Source organism: Zalophus californianus, chromosome 7 (assembly GCF_009762305.2).
Source record: "Zalophus californianus isolate mZalCal1 chromosome 7, mZalCal1.pri.v2, whole genome shotgun sequence".
In the NCBI taxonomy this organism is placed as follows: Eukaryota; Metazoa; Chordata; class Mammalia; order Carnivora; family Otariidae; genus Zalophus; species Zalophus californianus.
The window spans coordinates 91,225,284-91,241,403 of NC_045601.1; the positions used below are offsets into that span (position 1 = coordinate 91,225,284).

General features: G+C 36.8%; 1 protein-coding gene across 1 annotated transcript in view; it reads left to right on the forward strand.

The window, feature by feature from the left end:
- Positions 1-16,120, forward strand: part of EYS (eyes shut homolog) — a 1,577,782-nt gene that overhangs the window by 1,055,466 nt on the left and 506,196 nt on the right. Inside the window, 1 exon segment of the mRNA XM_027604057.2 lies at positions 12,623-12,735. Coding sequence (XP_027459858.2) covers positions 12,623-12,735 — 113 coding nt within the window.

Here is a 16,120-nt window from a genome sequence, read left to right on the forward strand (position 1 = left end):
TTAAAATAGTACAAATTAATGACATTTTCTTTTTTTTAAGATTTTATTTATTTATTTATTTATTTATTTGTCAGAGAGAGAGTGAAAGAGAGAGAGCACAAGCAGGGAGAATGGCAGGCAGAGGGAGAAGCAAGCTCCCCGCCAAGCAAGGAGCCTGATGCAGCACTTGTTCCCAGGACTCTGGGATCATGACCTGAGCTGAAGGCGGATACTTGACTGAGTCATCCAGGCATCCCATAAAGACATTTAAGATTTATTTATTTGACAGACACAGTAGGACCTGAATGAGTATCACACCTACATTACAAGAATTGTTAAAGGAAGTTGAAAGGGAAATGATACTAAAAGGACACTTGGAACTGCAGAAGGGAATGAAGAGTGCCAGAATGGGATTAAAACACAATGATTAGGAAAACAGAAAATATCCTAGCAGCAGCAGCAGAGAGGAAAGATCATATGGCATTTTAAGAGGGATGTTCTTTATAAGTTACATTCTTCAGAAATGCTGCTGTCATACAAGAGTTTGATATATGATTTAAGTAATATTTTAACAATAGAAGCTCTGTTCAAACAAAGCATTTGGTATTGCTAGCTTGTAAGGATCTCTTTTTTCATATTGTTCAAAGATGTATCAAATTACCACAGTGTGCCTAAGATGAGACCTTCAAAAGCAAATAAATAGCTAATTTACAGTAAAAAGAAAACTATTGGAACTCTTTCTGTATTACCAATTGATTATTTCTTAATTGATTCCAAACCAAATATATTGGTTTTCAAAGTCCACTAATCTAAAAGGTCCCTTGAATTCAGCCAAATTGGTTACAGTAGGTACACTAGAAAACCATTTAAAAACATAAGCAACAATAACAGTGTAAATAGAACTTATGAACTACTTATTGAAAAGAATGAGAAATTTGTTCTTAAAATTACCATTTAACAGAAGGTTACACCAAGAGCCCATATACTCCTCAAGTAATTGTGTCTCTACTGTATCAGGACAAAAGAAATTAAATACTTCTCTCACTTTAATAACTTTTTTCAAATCATGTTAAATGTAAAAGCATGTAAGTTTCAAAAAAATTCAGATGGTACATTTTTATTTTAAAATTGTTTATAAGTTTGGAATATTGTATATGTAGTCTAAACTATAGTAATGAAGATTCTCTGTGTAAATTTGATGTAACTACTATTGAATATTATTATAGAAACTTGTTTTTACAGTATGGATAATTCATTGACTTGAACTCTCTTTAAAGGGATAGAGTAACCAAAGCAGTCTTGAAAAAAAAAACAAAAAAAAATGGAGGCATCACAATTGCAGACTTCAAGTTGTATTATAAAGTTGTAGTCATAAAGACAGTATGGTACTGGCACAAAAACAGACACATAAATCAATGGAACAGAACAGAAAACTCAGAAATGGACCCACAACTATATGGTCAAGTAATCTTTGACAAAGCAGGAAAGAATATCCAATGGAAAAAAGACAGTCTTTTCAAAAAATGGTGTTGGAAAAATTGGACAGCGACATGCAGAACTTGAAACTGGACCACTTTTTTTATACCATAATAAATTCAAAATAAATTCAAAATGGATGAAAGACCTAAATGTGAGACTGGAACCCATCAAAATCCTAGAAGAGAACGTGGGCAGCAACCTCTTTCACCTTGGCCATAGCAGCTTCTTACTAGACACGTTTCTGGAGGTAAGGGAAACAAAAGCAAAAATGAACTATTGGGACTTCTTCAAGATAAAAAGCTTCTTCACAGCAAAGGAAACAATCAACAAAACTAAAAGGCAGCCTAACACAGAATGGGAGAAGATATTTGTTAATGACATCTGATAAAGGGTTAGTATCCAAAATGTATAAATAACTTATCAAACTCAGCACCCCAAAAAACAAATAATCCAGTTAAGAAATGGGCAGGTGACATGAATAGACATTTTCCAAAGGCCTCCAGATGACTAACAGGCACATGAAAAGATGCTCAACATCACTCATCTTCAGGGAAATACAAATCAAAACCACAATGAGATACCACCTCATACCTGTCAGAATGACTGAAATTAACAAGTCAGGAAACAACAGATGTTGGTGAGGATGTAGAGAAAGGAGAACCCTCTTACACTGTTGGTGGGAATGCAAACTGGTGTAGCTATCCTGGAGAACAGTATGGAGGTTCCTCAAAAAATTAAAAATAGAAATACCCTAGATCCAGCAATTGAACTATTATTTACCCAAGGCATACAGAAATGCTGCTTCGAAGGGGCACTTGCACCCCAAATGTTTATAGGAGCATTATCAACAATAGGCAAATTATGAAAATAGCCCAAATATCCATCAAAGACATGGATGCAGCTAGAGTGTATTATGCTAAACAAAATAAGTCAGTCAGAGAAAGACAAATACCATGATTTCACTCATATGTGGAATTTAAGAAACAAAACAGATGAACATAGGGGAAGGGGAAAAAAAGAGAGGGAAGCTAATCATAAGAGACTCTTAACTATAGAGAACAAACTGAAGGTTGATGGAGGGAGATGGGCAGGGGATGAGCTAAATGGGTGATGGGCATTAAGGAGGGCACTTGTGATGAGCACTGGGTGTTATATGTAAGTGAGGAATCACTAAAATCTACTCCTGAAAACAATATTACACTATATGTTAACTAACTAGAATTTAAATAAAGATTTGGGGAAAAAAAGACATGAGAGTAAAGGCCATCAAATGCCAGAGATAGAATTAAATATTCTTCTGTTAATATAGAGGTAGAAAAAATGAGATATATTGAAGATATATTTATAACTGCGACAAATTTGAGGTAAAAAATGAGAACTCTTATTATTACTGTTCAGTACTATAAATTATATTCTTGAAGCTATGTGGTAGCCATTTTACATTGTTTAGAAGTAACTGGGGGGTCATTATGTCCTTATTTGTCTTGAACAAAAATAAGAACCAGATATGAAAAATCCCAGGAGTATATGTGACTACAAAATTTTTCTCATTGAAAAGGAGATAACATGCAACAATACCATTTCTATAATCTCATATAGGTGATTTTTCATGATTTCTTGTCCTTACTAAGTCTATTATGTGTGGTTACATTGTAACTTGTCATGTCAATTATATATATTGTGTTTCCTTTTACTTTTAAAAATCCTGTCCCAGAAACCTAACTAACCAGATTATTATAAATTAATCAAATTCAAGGGGAAAAATGTTTCCAACACTAGAAATTATCTAAAAATCATGTGAGTAGAGTTTACTATTCAGATTTAGTGTTTCTGCGTACAGGTTTGACTTATTTTTTGCAAAATGAAATTTCCATATTCAAAATGAGAAAGATGTACATGAGAATTTGGGAACCAATTAACTCATCCTGAACAAGAGCGCCTGAAGTTAATGTGGAAAGTTGTGAATCTATTAATCCAGAAGAAATGAAAGAATTTTGAATTCATTCAAATTTAAAGACTGTGGAAATTTTTTCTAACAAAGTCTAAGGTGAATAAATTAATATTTGTCTTTTAATCCATAATATATGAATGAGAGTTGAATCCTAGAATTCTATTAAGTATCATACAGTAATCATAGAACAATTTTCTTTTAGAGCATTTTTCTTTTTTCTTAAAGATTTTATTTATTTGAGAGAGAGAGAGAACATGAGAGAGAGAGATCATGATCAGGGGGAGAGGTAGAAGGAGAAGCAGACTTCCCATTGAGCAGGGAGCCTGATGCGGGACTGGATCCCAGGACCCTAGGATCATGACCTGAGCTGAAAACAGACACTTAACTGACTGAGTCACCCAGGCGCCCTAGAGCATTTTTCATAGTTTCATATTTATTTAAAAAGCTATACCTTTCTCCATACTTTTCATCCCCATGAGTAATAAAGATCTTTATGAACAGAGAAAAATATCTATTTAAACATGCACATATATTATGCTATCTTTGAGCTATATTAAAATAAAGTATAACATTCATAATCATTACTATCAATAGCATTTTTCCAAGACCATTTAAGTTTTTAATTTTTTAATTGTAAATTGTATATTAATTCACAAATTTAGATGTTTCAGGAGAGGTATATGTAAACTTTATCTTAAAATTTAAAAACTAGGTTCATGTATAACTCTGATAAAAATACAAATTAAATTTGAAAAACAAAAAGATTAATGAAATCCATAAAAACTTTAAGCTAACAATTACAAATCAATATTTTCCCTTCTGCAACATGTAAGAGCCAAGTATTTCTGTTTTCCTTGAAATGAACTGACTTCTTTGTAAACTTGCTGTGTGAAATACTGTTTTGTTTTCTAGTTCAGTCATTTTTGACACTTGTCAGAGTGCTATGTGTTGAGAGGTTTTTTTTTTTTTATTGTTATGTTAATCACCATATATTACATCATTAGTTTTTGGTGCAGTGTTCCATGATTCATTGTTTGTTCATAACACCCAGTGCTCCATGCAGAACGTGCCCTCCTCAATACCCATCACCAGGCTAACCCATCCCCCTACCCCCCTCCCCTCTAGAACCCTCAGTTTGTTTTTCAGAGTCCATCATCTCTCATGGTTCGTCTCCCCCTCTGACATACTCCCCTTTTCTTCCTCTCCTGTTATCTTCTTCTTTTTCTTTTTTCTTAAAATATGTTGCATTATTTGTTTCAGAAGTACAGATCTGTGATTCAACAGTCTTGCACAATTCACAGCGCTCACCGTAGCACATACCCTCCCCAATATCTATCACCCAGCCACCCCATCCCTCCCACCCCCAACCACTCCAGTAACACTCAGTTTGTTTCCTGAGATTAAGAATTCCTCATATCAGTGAGGTCATGTGATACATGTCTTTCTCTGATTGACTTATTTCACTCAGCATAACACCCTCCAGTTCCATCCACGTCGTTGCAAATGGCAAGATCTCATTCCTTTTGATGGCTGCATAATATTCCATTGTGTATATATACCACATCTTCTTTATCCATTCATCTGTCGATGGGCATCTTGGCTCTTTCCACAGTTTGGCTATGGTGGACATTGCTGCTATAAACATTGGGGTACACGTACCCCTTCGGGTCCCTACATTTGTATCTTTGTGGTAAATACCCAGTAGTGCAATTGCTGGATCGAATGGTAGCTCTAATTTCAACTGTTTGAGGAATCTCCATACTGTTTTCCAGAGGGGTTGCACCAGCTTGCATTCCCACCAACAGTGTAGGAGGGTTCCCCTTTCTCCACATCCCCGCCAACATCTGTCGTTCCCTGACTTGTTAATTTTAGCCATTCTGACGGGTGTGAGGTGGTATCTCATTGAGGTTTTGATTTGGATTTCCCTGATGCCAAGCGATGTTGAGCACTTTTTCATGTGCCTGTTGGCCATTTGGATGTCTTCTTTGGAGAAATGTCTGTTCATGTCTTCTGCCCATTTCTTGATTGGATTATTTGTTCTTTGGGTGTTGAGTTTGATAAGTTCTTTATAGATTTTGGATACTAGCCCTTTATCTGATATGTCATTTGCAAATATTTTCTCCCATTCTGTCGGTTGTCTTTTGGTTTTGTGGACTGTTTCTTTTGCTGTGCAGAAGCTTTTTATCTTGATGAAATCCCAATAGTTCATTTTTGCCCTGGCTTCCCGTGCCTTTGGCGATGTTTCTAGGAAGAAGTTGCTGCGGCTAAGGTCGAAAAGGTTGCTACCTGTGTTCTCCTTTAGGATTTGGATGGACTCCTGTCTCACGTTTAGGTCTTTCAACCATTTGGAGTCTATTTTTGTGTGTGGTGTAAGGAAATGGTCCAGTTTCATTCTTCTGCATGTGGCTGTCCAATTTTCCCAACACCATTTGTGGAAGAGACTGTCTTTTTGCCATTGGACATTCTTTCCTGCTTTGTCAAAAATAAGTTGACCATAGAGTTGAGGGTCCATTTCTGGGCTCTCAATTCTGTTCCATTGATCTATGTGTCTGTTTTTGTGCCAGTACCATACTGTCTTGATGATGACAGCTTTGTAATAGAGCTGGAAGTCCGGAATTGTGATGCCGCCAGCTTTGCTTTTCTTTTTCAGTATTCCTCTGGCTATTCTGGGTCTCTTCTGGTTCCATACAAATTTTAGGATTATTTGTTCCATTTCTTTAAAAAAAGTGGATGGTATTTTGATGGGGATTGCATTGAATGTGTAGATTGCTCTAGGTAGCATTGACATCTTCACAATGTTGATTCTCCCAATCCATGAGCATGGAACGTTTTTCCATTTCTTTGTGTCTTCTTCAATTTCTTTCAGGAGTATTTTATAGTTTTCTGAGTACAGATCCTTTGCCTCTTTGGTTAGATTTATTCCTAGGTATCTAATCGTTTTGGGTGCAATTGTAAATGGGATAGACTCCTTGATTTGTCTCTCTTCTGTCCTGTTGTTGGTGTATAGGAATGCCACTGATTTCTGTGCATTGATTTTATATCCTGCTACTTTACTGAATTCCTGTATGAGTTCTAGCAGTTTTGGGGTGGAGTCTTTTGGGTTTTCCACATACAGTATCATATCATCTGCAAAGAGTGAGAGTTTGACTTCCTCTTTGCCGATTTGGATGCCTTTGATTTCTTTTTGTTGTCTGATTGCTGTGGCTAGGACTTCTAATACTATGTTGAATAGCAGTGGTGAGAGTGGACATCCCTGCCGCGTTCCTGACCTTAGGGGAAAAGCTCTCAGCCTTTCCCCATTGAGAATGATATTCGCTGTAGGTTTTTCATAGATGGCTTTTATGATATTGAGGTATGTACCCTCTATCCCTATACTCTGAAGAGTTTTGATCAAGAAAGGATGTTGTACTTTGTCAAATGCTTTTTCTGCATCTATTGAGAGGATCATATGATTCTTGTTCTTTCTTTTGTTAATGTATTGTATCACGTTGATTGATTTGCGGATGTTGAACCAGCCTTGCAGCCCAGGAATAAATCCCACTTGGTCGTGGTGAATAATCCTTTTAATGTACTGTTGGATCCTATTGGCTAGTATTTTGGTGAGAATTTTTGCATCCATGTTCATCAAGGATATTGGTCTGTAATTCTCTTTTTTGATGGGGTCTTTGTCTGGTTTGGGGATCAAGGTAATGCTGGCCTCATAAAATGAGTTTGGAAGTTTCCCTTCCATTTCTATTTTTTGGAACAGTTTCAGGAGAATAGGTATTAATTCTTCTTGAAAGGTCTGATAGAATTCCCCTGGGAAGCCATCTGGCCCTGGGCTTTTGTTTCTTGGGAGATTTTTGATGACTGTTTCAATTTCCTTAGTGGTTATAGGTCTGTTCAGGTTTTCTATTTCTTCCTGGTTCAATTTTGGTAGTTGATACATCTCTAGGAATGCACCCATTTCTTCCCGGTTATCTAATTTGCTGGCATAGAGTTGCTCATAATATGTTCTTATAATTGTTTGTATTTCTTTGGTGTTGCTTGTGATCTCTCCTCTTTCATTCATGATTTTGTTGATTTGGGTCATTTCTCTTTTCTTTTTGATCAGTCTGGCCAGGGGTTTATCAATCTTGTTAATTCTTTCAAAGAACCAGCTCCTAGTTTCGTTGATCTGTTCTACTGTTCTTTTGGTTTCTAGTTCATTGATTTCTGCTCTGATCTTTATGATTTCTCTTCTCCTGCTGGGTTTAGGCTTTCTTTGCTGTTCTTTCTCCAGCTCCTTTAGGTGTAGGGTTAGGTTGTGTATTTGAGACCTTTCTTGTTTCTTGAGAAAGGCTTGTATTGCTATATACTTTCCTCTCAGGACTGCCTTTGCTGTATCCCAAAGATTTTGAACAGTTGTGTTTTCATTTTCATTGGTTTCCATGAATTTTTTTAATTCTTCTTTAATTTCTTGGTTGACCCATTCATTCTTTAGTAGGATGCTCTTTAGCCTCCATGTATTTGAGTTCTTTCCGACTTTCCTCTTGTGGTTGAGTTCTAGTTTCAAAGCATTGTGGTCTGAAAATATGCAGGGAATGATCCCAATCTTTTGGTACCAGTTGAAACCTGATTTGTGACCTAGATTGTGATCAATTCTGGAGAATGTTCCATGGGCACTAGAGAAGAATGTGTATTCCGTTGCTTTTGGATGGAATGTTATGAATATGTCTGTGAAGTCCATTTGGTCCAGTGTGTCATTTAAAGTCTTTATTTCCTTGTTGATCTTTTGCTTAGATGATCTGTCCATTTCAGTCAGGGGGGTGTTAAAGTCCCCCACTATTATTGTATTGTTGTCAATGTGTTTCTTTGCTTTTGTTATTAATTGCCTTATATAATTGGCTGCTCCCATGTTCAGGGCATAGATATTTACAATTGTTAGATCTTCTTGTTGGATAGACCCTTTAAGTAGGATATAGTGTCCTTCCTCATCTCTTATTACAGTCTTTGTTTTAAAATCTAGTTTGTCTGATATAAGGATTGCCACCCCAGCTTTCTTTTGGGGTCCATTAGCATGGTAAATGGTTTTCCACCCCCTCACTTTCAATCTGGGGGTGTCTTTGGGTGTAAAATGAGTCTCTTGCAGACAGCATATTGATGGGTCTTGTTTTTTAATCCAATCTGATAGCCTGTGTCTTTTGATTGGGGCATTTAGCCCATTTACATTCAGGGTAACTATTGAAAGGTATGAATTTAGTGCCATTGTATTACCTGTAAGGTGACTGTTAACTGTCTGTTGTCTGTGTTCGTTTCTGCTCTTTGCTGTTTTTAGGTTCTCTCTTTGCTTAGAGGACCCCTCTCAATATTTCTTGGAGGGCTGGTTTCGTGTTTGCAAATTCCTTTAGTTTTTGTTTGTTCTGGAAGCTTTTTATCTCTCCTTCTATTTTCAATGATAGCCTAGCTGGATATAGTATTCTTGGTTGCATATTTTTCTCGTTTAGTGCTCTGAAGATATCTTGCCAGTCCTTTCTGGCCTGCCAGGTCTTTGTGGATAGGTCTGTTGCCAATCTAATGTTTCTACCATTGTAGGTTACATATCTCTTCTCCCGAGCTGCTTTCAGGATTTTCTCTTTGTCTCTGAGACTCGTAAGTTTTACTATTAGATGTCGGGGTGTTGACCTATTTTTATTGATTTTGAGAGGGGTTCTCTGTGCCTCCTGGATTTTAATGCCTGTTTCCTTCCTCACATTAGGGAAGTTCTCTGCTATAATTTGCTCCAATATACCTTCTGCCCCTCTCTCTCTCTCTTCTTCTTCTGGGATCCCAATTATTCTAATGTTGTTTCGTCTTATCGTATCACTTATCTCTCGAATTCTGCCCTCGTGATCCTGTAGTTGTTTCTCTCTCTTTTTCTCAGCCTCTTTATTTTCCATCATTTGGTCTTCTATATCGCTGATTCTCTCTTCTGCCTCATTTATCCTAGCATTTAGGGCCCCCATTTTTGATTGCACCTCATCAATAGCCTTTTTGATTTCGATTTGGTTAGATTTTAGTTCTTTTATTTCTCCAGAAAGGGTTTCTCTAATAACTTCCACGCTTTTTTCAAGCCCAGCTAGTATCTTTAAAGTCATGATTCTGAACTCTAGGTCCGACATCGTACTAATGTCCGTATTGAGTAGGTCCCTGGCTGACGGTACTACCTCTTGTTCTTTTTGCTGAGGTGATTTCTTTCGTCTTGTCATTTTGTCCAGAGGAGAATAGATGAATGAGAGAACAAAAGGCTAACAGGTTTACAACGTCCCCAGCAAATATACTGTATACAAATCAGAAAAGACCTGAAACCAGGGGAAAAGAAAGGGAAAGAAAGAAAAAAGAAAGAGAAAAAGAAAAAAAAAAAAGATAAAAAAGATAAAAACAAAAACAAAACAATTCAAAAAAGGCAGAATATGATCAAATATGATCAGGCTAGTGCATAGATCAGTGCCACACACTAGATTTTGGGCGTATTTTGGTCTGTTAGAAAAAAGTGCCTCCTAAAATTTTAAAGGAAGAAAGACATATATGTACAAAATAAGGGTTGATACAATGAAGGGATGGAAGATGACTGTAAAGATGAAAATTATAAAAGATTTTATAAAAGGACTTGGTAAGATAAGTTGTTTGAAAAAAGAAAGAAGATTTAAGGAAAAAAAAAAAAGGAAAAAGGGAGAGAATGTGATCAGGCAGGAGACTAGAACAAAGCCATACACTAGTGGTTTAGGGTATATTTTGGTCTGTTAGAAGAAACTGTACCTCAAAATTTTAAAGAGAGAACAACTTATATATATATGCCAATAACAAGGATAACTACTATGAAGGGATAAAATATGACTCTAAAAATGAAAAAAAAATAAAAATGTTTGTTTTTTTTTTTAAAAAAGGGATTTATAAGATGTTGGTTGAAAAAGGGAAAAAGAAAAATAAAAAAAAAGTCAACAAAAATTAACTTTGATGAAATAATGAATCATGGTAAAAAAAAAAAAAAAAAAAAAGAAGCCATGAATCTATGTGCAGTATTCCCCTAGCGCTGGAGTTCTCCTATTCTCCTTGATCAATCAACTTGGTCTTGGCTTGCTGGCTGTTTGTGTTGATCTTCTGGGGGAGGGGCCTGTTGCTGTGGTTTCCAAATGTCTTTGCCGGAGGCGGAATTGCCCCGCCCTTGTCGGTCCGGGCTAAGCAAGCTGCTCCAGTTTGCTCTCAGGAGCTTTTGTTCCCTGCAAGCTCTCGGTACAGCTTTGGAGGACCAGGGCGAAAATGGCGGCCTCCCAGTCTCCGCCCGGAGGAGCCGAGAACTCGGGGCCCCACTCCTCAGTGCGCCCCCAGAGAAAAGCAGTCACTCCCGTGTCCCCGGTCTCCGGCCGCACTCCGTGCTCACCCGGCCTGTGATCGAGCGTTGCTATCTCTGGCACCCGACCCCGCTCGGAGTCTCCAAACCCAGCAGATCCCTGCAGTGCGTTCCCGCACCGCTCCTCCCCGGGAAGGAAGGGGAGTCTCCCCGGATCTGCTGCTTGTTGGGTCCTTGCTGGGGGAGCCGTGCCCTGACTGGGCCGCAGATCACAGTTTATGGCAACCCCGAGCTGAGAGCCCGCGACTCTGCTCCGTATCTGCACCCGGCTTCCCCGCCCCGACACCTGGGAGCTCTGCCGCACTCAGGCACCCCCGGTCTCTCTGTGACCCCAAGGGTCCTGAGACCACACTGTCCCGGGAGGATTCCACCCCCCGCTTAGCCACTGCAGCGGCGTCCCTCTGCCGAGCCAACTTTTAAAAGGTCCGATTTTGTGCTCCGCGGCTCTAGCACTTGCCAGAAGCGGCCGGCGGAGGCCCCTCCCCCGCCGCCTATCCTCCCGAATATCGCCTCGGATTCACTTCTCCGGACGTCCTACCTTCCAGTAAGTGGTCGCTTCTCTGTTCAGAGAGTTGTTGCTACTCTCCTGTTCGATCTCCTGTTGAGTTCGTAGGTGTTCAGAATGGTTTGATCCCTATTCAGCTGAATTCCTGAGACCAGACAAAATCTAGGTCTCCTACTCCTCCGCCATCTTGCCTGTTGAGAGGGTTTGTAGTACATTTGCGTCTATATCAGAAAGGAAGAAAAAATTTAAAGGTTTTTAAACTAAGACTCTAAGTTAAATGATGAAATAAAATAAATTCACCCACCCTAAAATTTCTAAACAAGACAAAGATTTTCTTCCTTCCATCCTTCATAATATTACACTCAATGAGAAACCAAGTCTTGAGAATGCAAATAGTTCTTATTTTTAATTCAAAAATCAAGGTAGACAATTTTTCAGTGTATAAATTCAGTGGTTATCCTGTTCATAATTTGGTCCATCTTAGCTTGAAATTTTTAACAGTATCAAGAACATAACAGAAGACAGAACCTGAAATAAATGCTTATATCTAACTATTGAACTCTGAGCTGTGCCCCTTTTCGTTTTTATTAACTTCTCTTTTTCACATAAATGGTAAACTCATATAGACTTATAATTAATAGAAAAGTATTATATGTTCACAGTGAATAAAGTGAGAAGTCATATATCTGTTTATCTTTAAGAGGTTTTTATTTGTTCATCAAAACTAATGCTTTCCAATGTCCTTATTTTCTTTTTCGCTTTTGGCCCTTTGATAATCTTTCTAGTAGCTAGTTTCTGCCCAAGTTATTCCTAAGGAGGAGAGGCCACACAACTGAACATAAATGCATGCAGAATCCATCAGGGCTGCAGGATGTCACAAATATTCGTAGTTTACTATGTTTCCTTTGACAACAGAAAGAGAAATTTTTCTTGATGCTTTGACAGCTGTGGATGGGGCAAGGTAACTAATGTCTGGAAGAAAAAGTGCAAGGAACAGAGGCAAAAGATGGAAAAGTGTAATCATTGATGTGGAGGATGAGGGTATTAGCTTTCCTCCCATGTTTCAGCTATAATTCACTGTAATAATGAAAATTTTTCTTTATTCATATATGTGATTCATACAGTGATAAGATCTATAGATTCCAAGTAATTTTTGACTAAGGTAGTATTCTTTTATACTAATTTTTGGAATGATATTTATGAAAAGAATTGAATTACTTTCTACCAATATGTTGAATAAATCAACCCTGCAATCTGATTGCACCTTCTCACCAGTTTATAGCAAGAATAATATATTGAAGAAAATAATATAAACATTGTATCTCTCTTTCCCCTCCCTCTTTTTCTCCCTCCATCTCAGATTTCTGGACCGGTTGAGAATTTTACTGGCTGCACAGAAGTTATAGAAATCAATAACTGGGAATCTTTCATCCCATCCAAGGCAGTGAAAAAAATTCATGTGGACAATTGCAGGTAAAATCCACTAATGATTTTTTCAAATTCTTGTTCAAATAACCACACCACAAGGTAAGATTTCCATTTGAAATCATCTAATCAGGACCAGACTGTATTTCCTTCATTTTGATGTTGTTTCCTACTTACACACTTAATTTTTTTTACAGACTATAGAATATTTAAGCTATATCCCAATTAAGTTGGATTATTTATAGTGAGTTTCAGCTTTGTGCTACATCAGATATGTCATGTCTACCAGCAAATGATCAGTTAGTCTTGACCAGAAAGTATCATCTGTCGAAGTGTTTCAAATATAAGCCTTCTGAAAGTCATGTATGTGGGCTATTGTTCAGAGTGCTAAAATGTCACTTTAAAAATTTGTCATTGTGCTTGAATTTCCATTATTAGTGGCATTCCTTTCAAATAACCTGCATCTGGCTACAGAACTATCTGTGCATGTGGTGGGGGGTGGGATGGAGGTGAAGTAGAGAGATGGCACATTTGACCCAATATTAGGCATACATGCCATTGGTATGAATTAGTTAAAAAAAATTTCCCTGACAGTTAAGAAAAAAAGGATTATTTATGGAGCTTTATGGTCCATTGGAAAGGGTTCACACAGGTTAGAGAGGATGGCATGGTGTGGCAGGGTGTTTGATCACAGGACAGCATAAAAGCTTGTTTGTCAACAGCAGAAACACATTGATTCCACCAAAAAATTTTGAATTATTGAAATTCTTCTATATACTATGGTCCAAGGGAAATAAAGAGTCACACAGTGACTGTCCTTAAGGAGTTTATAGTGTAGTAGAGGAGATATTGATGAAATATTAAAATGAATATATAAATAGGAAGTGTGCTTTGGGAAAAAAACCACAAAAGGCTATGAGAACTTTACATATTTGAATATCATCACATCAGCTTCCTTCACAATTTGAGGGGGTGGTGTATATTAAGAAATTAAAGAAATACTTTAGAAGATAAAAGGATAATTCATTCCCCAGTGTTTCAACTTTAGGCTATACGTTTAAAATATATTTGTGGCATCTCTCATACAATGGTAGCCAAGGTGCTTATTTTGTTTGTGTTTTGTTTTTACTCAAATGAAAACTTAATGTCTTACATTATACACAATAGATGGGTTCCAACAATTTTAATATAAATCAAATACTCGTAAGTCCTCATATTTTATCATTTATTTCTAATATTTTAAAGTTTATCTCCATTTTTGATTGATTTGAAGTTAGCAATATTTCCTAACAATTATTTAACTCTCAGATTCTTTGCTCTCCATCTTTTCTGTTAAATGTCAGTTTGCAACTGATAGTTAAATGAATAATGAGCAGTTACTAGGTATTAAATCCATTGAAAAGGATATAATCCTTTAATAATTTATATAATCTGCTAATGTAGCAATTGATAATTTTTTTTTAATTTTATAAAAGTAGAACACACTTAACTTTTGTTTGTAAGAATAAGTATAAAACTAGGTGGCTTAGTCAATTGGGCGTCTGCCTTTGGCTTGGGTCATCGTCTCAGGGTCCTGGGGAATCAAGCCCTGCATCTGGATCTCTGCGGAAACTGCTTCTCCCTCTCCCTTTGCTGCTCCCCCTGCTTATGTGCTCACTCTCTCTCTCTTTCTCTCTGTCAAATAAATAAATAAAATCTTAAAAAAAATAAGTAAAAAACAAAATCCCTATGTAACCTCATCTACCTGCAAGCCAATTCTAAACCTTTTCTTGATCTCCTATATCTTATTGACCTCCAGTGCCATTAATTTGACCTTCATTCTGTAATACTGGTTCTTTAAACACTGGGTATGACTTAATGCTGCTAATGATATTATACTTCCCTATAGTATCCAGCACAGCTGTAGACATATGAGAGGCATTTTGCTTGTAATTAGGGTTAGGGCAAGCAGAGACTATTAAATTTCTCTGAATATTTACTCTGCTTCTCTCACCAACCCCTAATAGCACTTTTTTCATTTCGGATAGCCTCTCTTAAGAGAGGCATTATACTAGATTGGTCTAGAATGCGGTTTCCAAAGCCTAATTCTGCAAATAATTGTATGACACCAGGTAAGTTTTAAAATTTCCCCATTCCTCAGTCTTATCTGTGAAATCAGAAAAATAACTCATGCCTCATAACTCTCTGCCATCATAATGTTGTAAAAAAGGTAAAATTGGACTCTCCTCTTTTTAAAAGCTCAGTGACATTGGCCTTCATTTCCAAATTTGCTATCTCCAGAAAATTGCATCTTCTAGTCCCTCTTCCAGAACCCTGTTCCTCTCCCCATCTCCCTCATTTACAAGTCTGGCTTCTTCTCAGCATTTAGACTGCAGCTTTACTATGACCTCATCCAAGAGGCCTTCCTAGACGACCCAAAATGAAATGGCCCCCACCCATGTCTCCTACTCACTGTTTATTTCCATATTTCTTCTTATTCTTAACAAGGGCTGACACGGTTTGAATATATTTATTTGTCCATAGGTTTCTTTTATGATTCTCTTCACCATAATGTGTGCTGCTTGTGGGCAGGTACACTGTAGACCCCTTTCACTGCTATTTCCTCAAGGCCTGGAATAGTAGATGCTAAAAAATTTGCTGTACAAAGTATCTTGTGATTCAACTATGATTATTTCTTCCCACAAATTTTTAATATGAAATTTTTTTTGGATTTACTCTACAGAGTGATTCTCAAACTTTTTGGTCTTTGCACTCTTAAAAAGAGTGCTGTTATTGTGGACCACAAAGAGCTTTTTTAATGTGAAACATATTTATTAGTATTCACTATATTAGAAATGAAAACTAGGGAAGTTTAAATATATTTATTATTGAGCTCATAAAATAAAAAGATAAGTTCATTACATATTAATATAAATAATATAGAATAGCATATTTTATGAAAAATATCTGTACTTATTAAAACAAATAAAAATGATGAAAAGAGTGGCAATGTTTCACATATTTTGCAAATATATTTATTGTCAGGCTTCATGAAGACATCTGGATATTTATATGTGTTTCTGTATTCAATCTGTATAATAATTATTCTGCTGAAATAGTTGAAGAAATTATGGCCTCATCATATGTATTTAGAAATGATAGCAATATTTTAATAGTCTTTTATATAATTAGGAATACTCTTTGATTTTGCACCAAAACTTGGTAAGTAATAGGTTCTTAAAGGTTAGTTACAATGTGGAATGTGAAACCTGATGACTGATGGCCCTGTTATACTCTGTTAAATTAAAATTCATTGTTCTTTTTCACATTTTGATTGGATCTTTTACCCATGCACAATTTTGTACTATCACTTGGAAAATATCAGCTTCTTCAGTTATTCAGCTATCGCAAATGTCAATACACATACCACTATAAAAAATTCTGTGACTAGTAT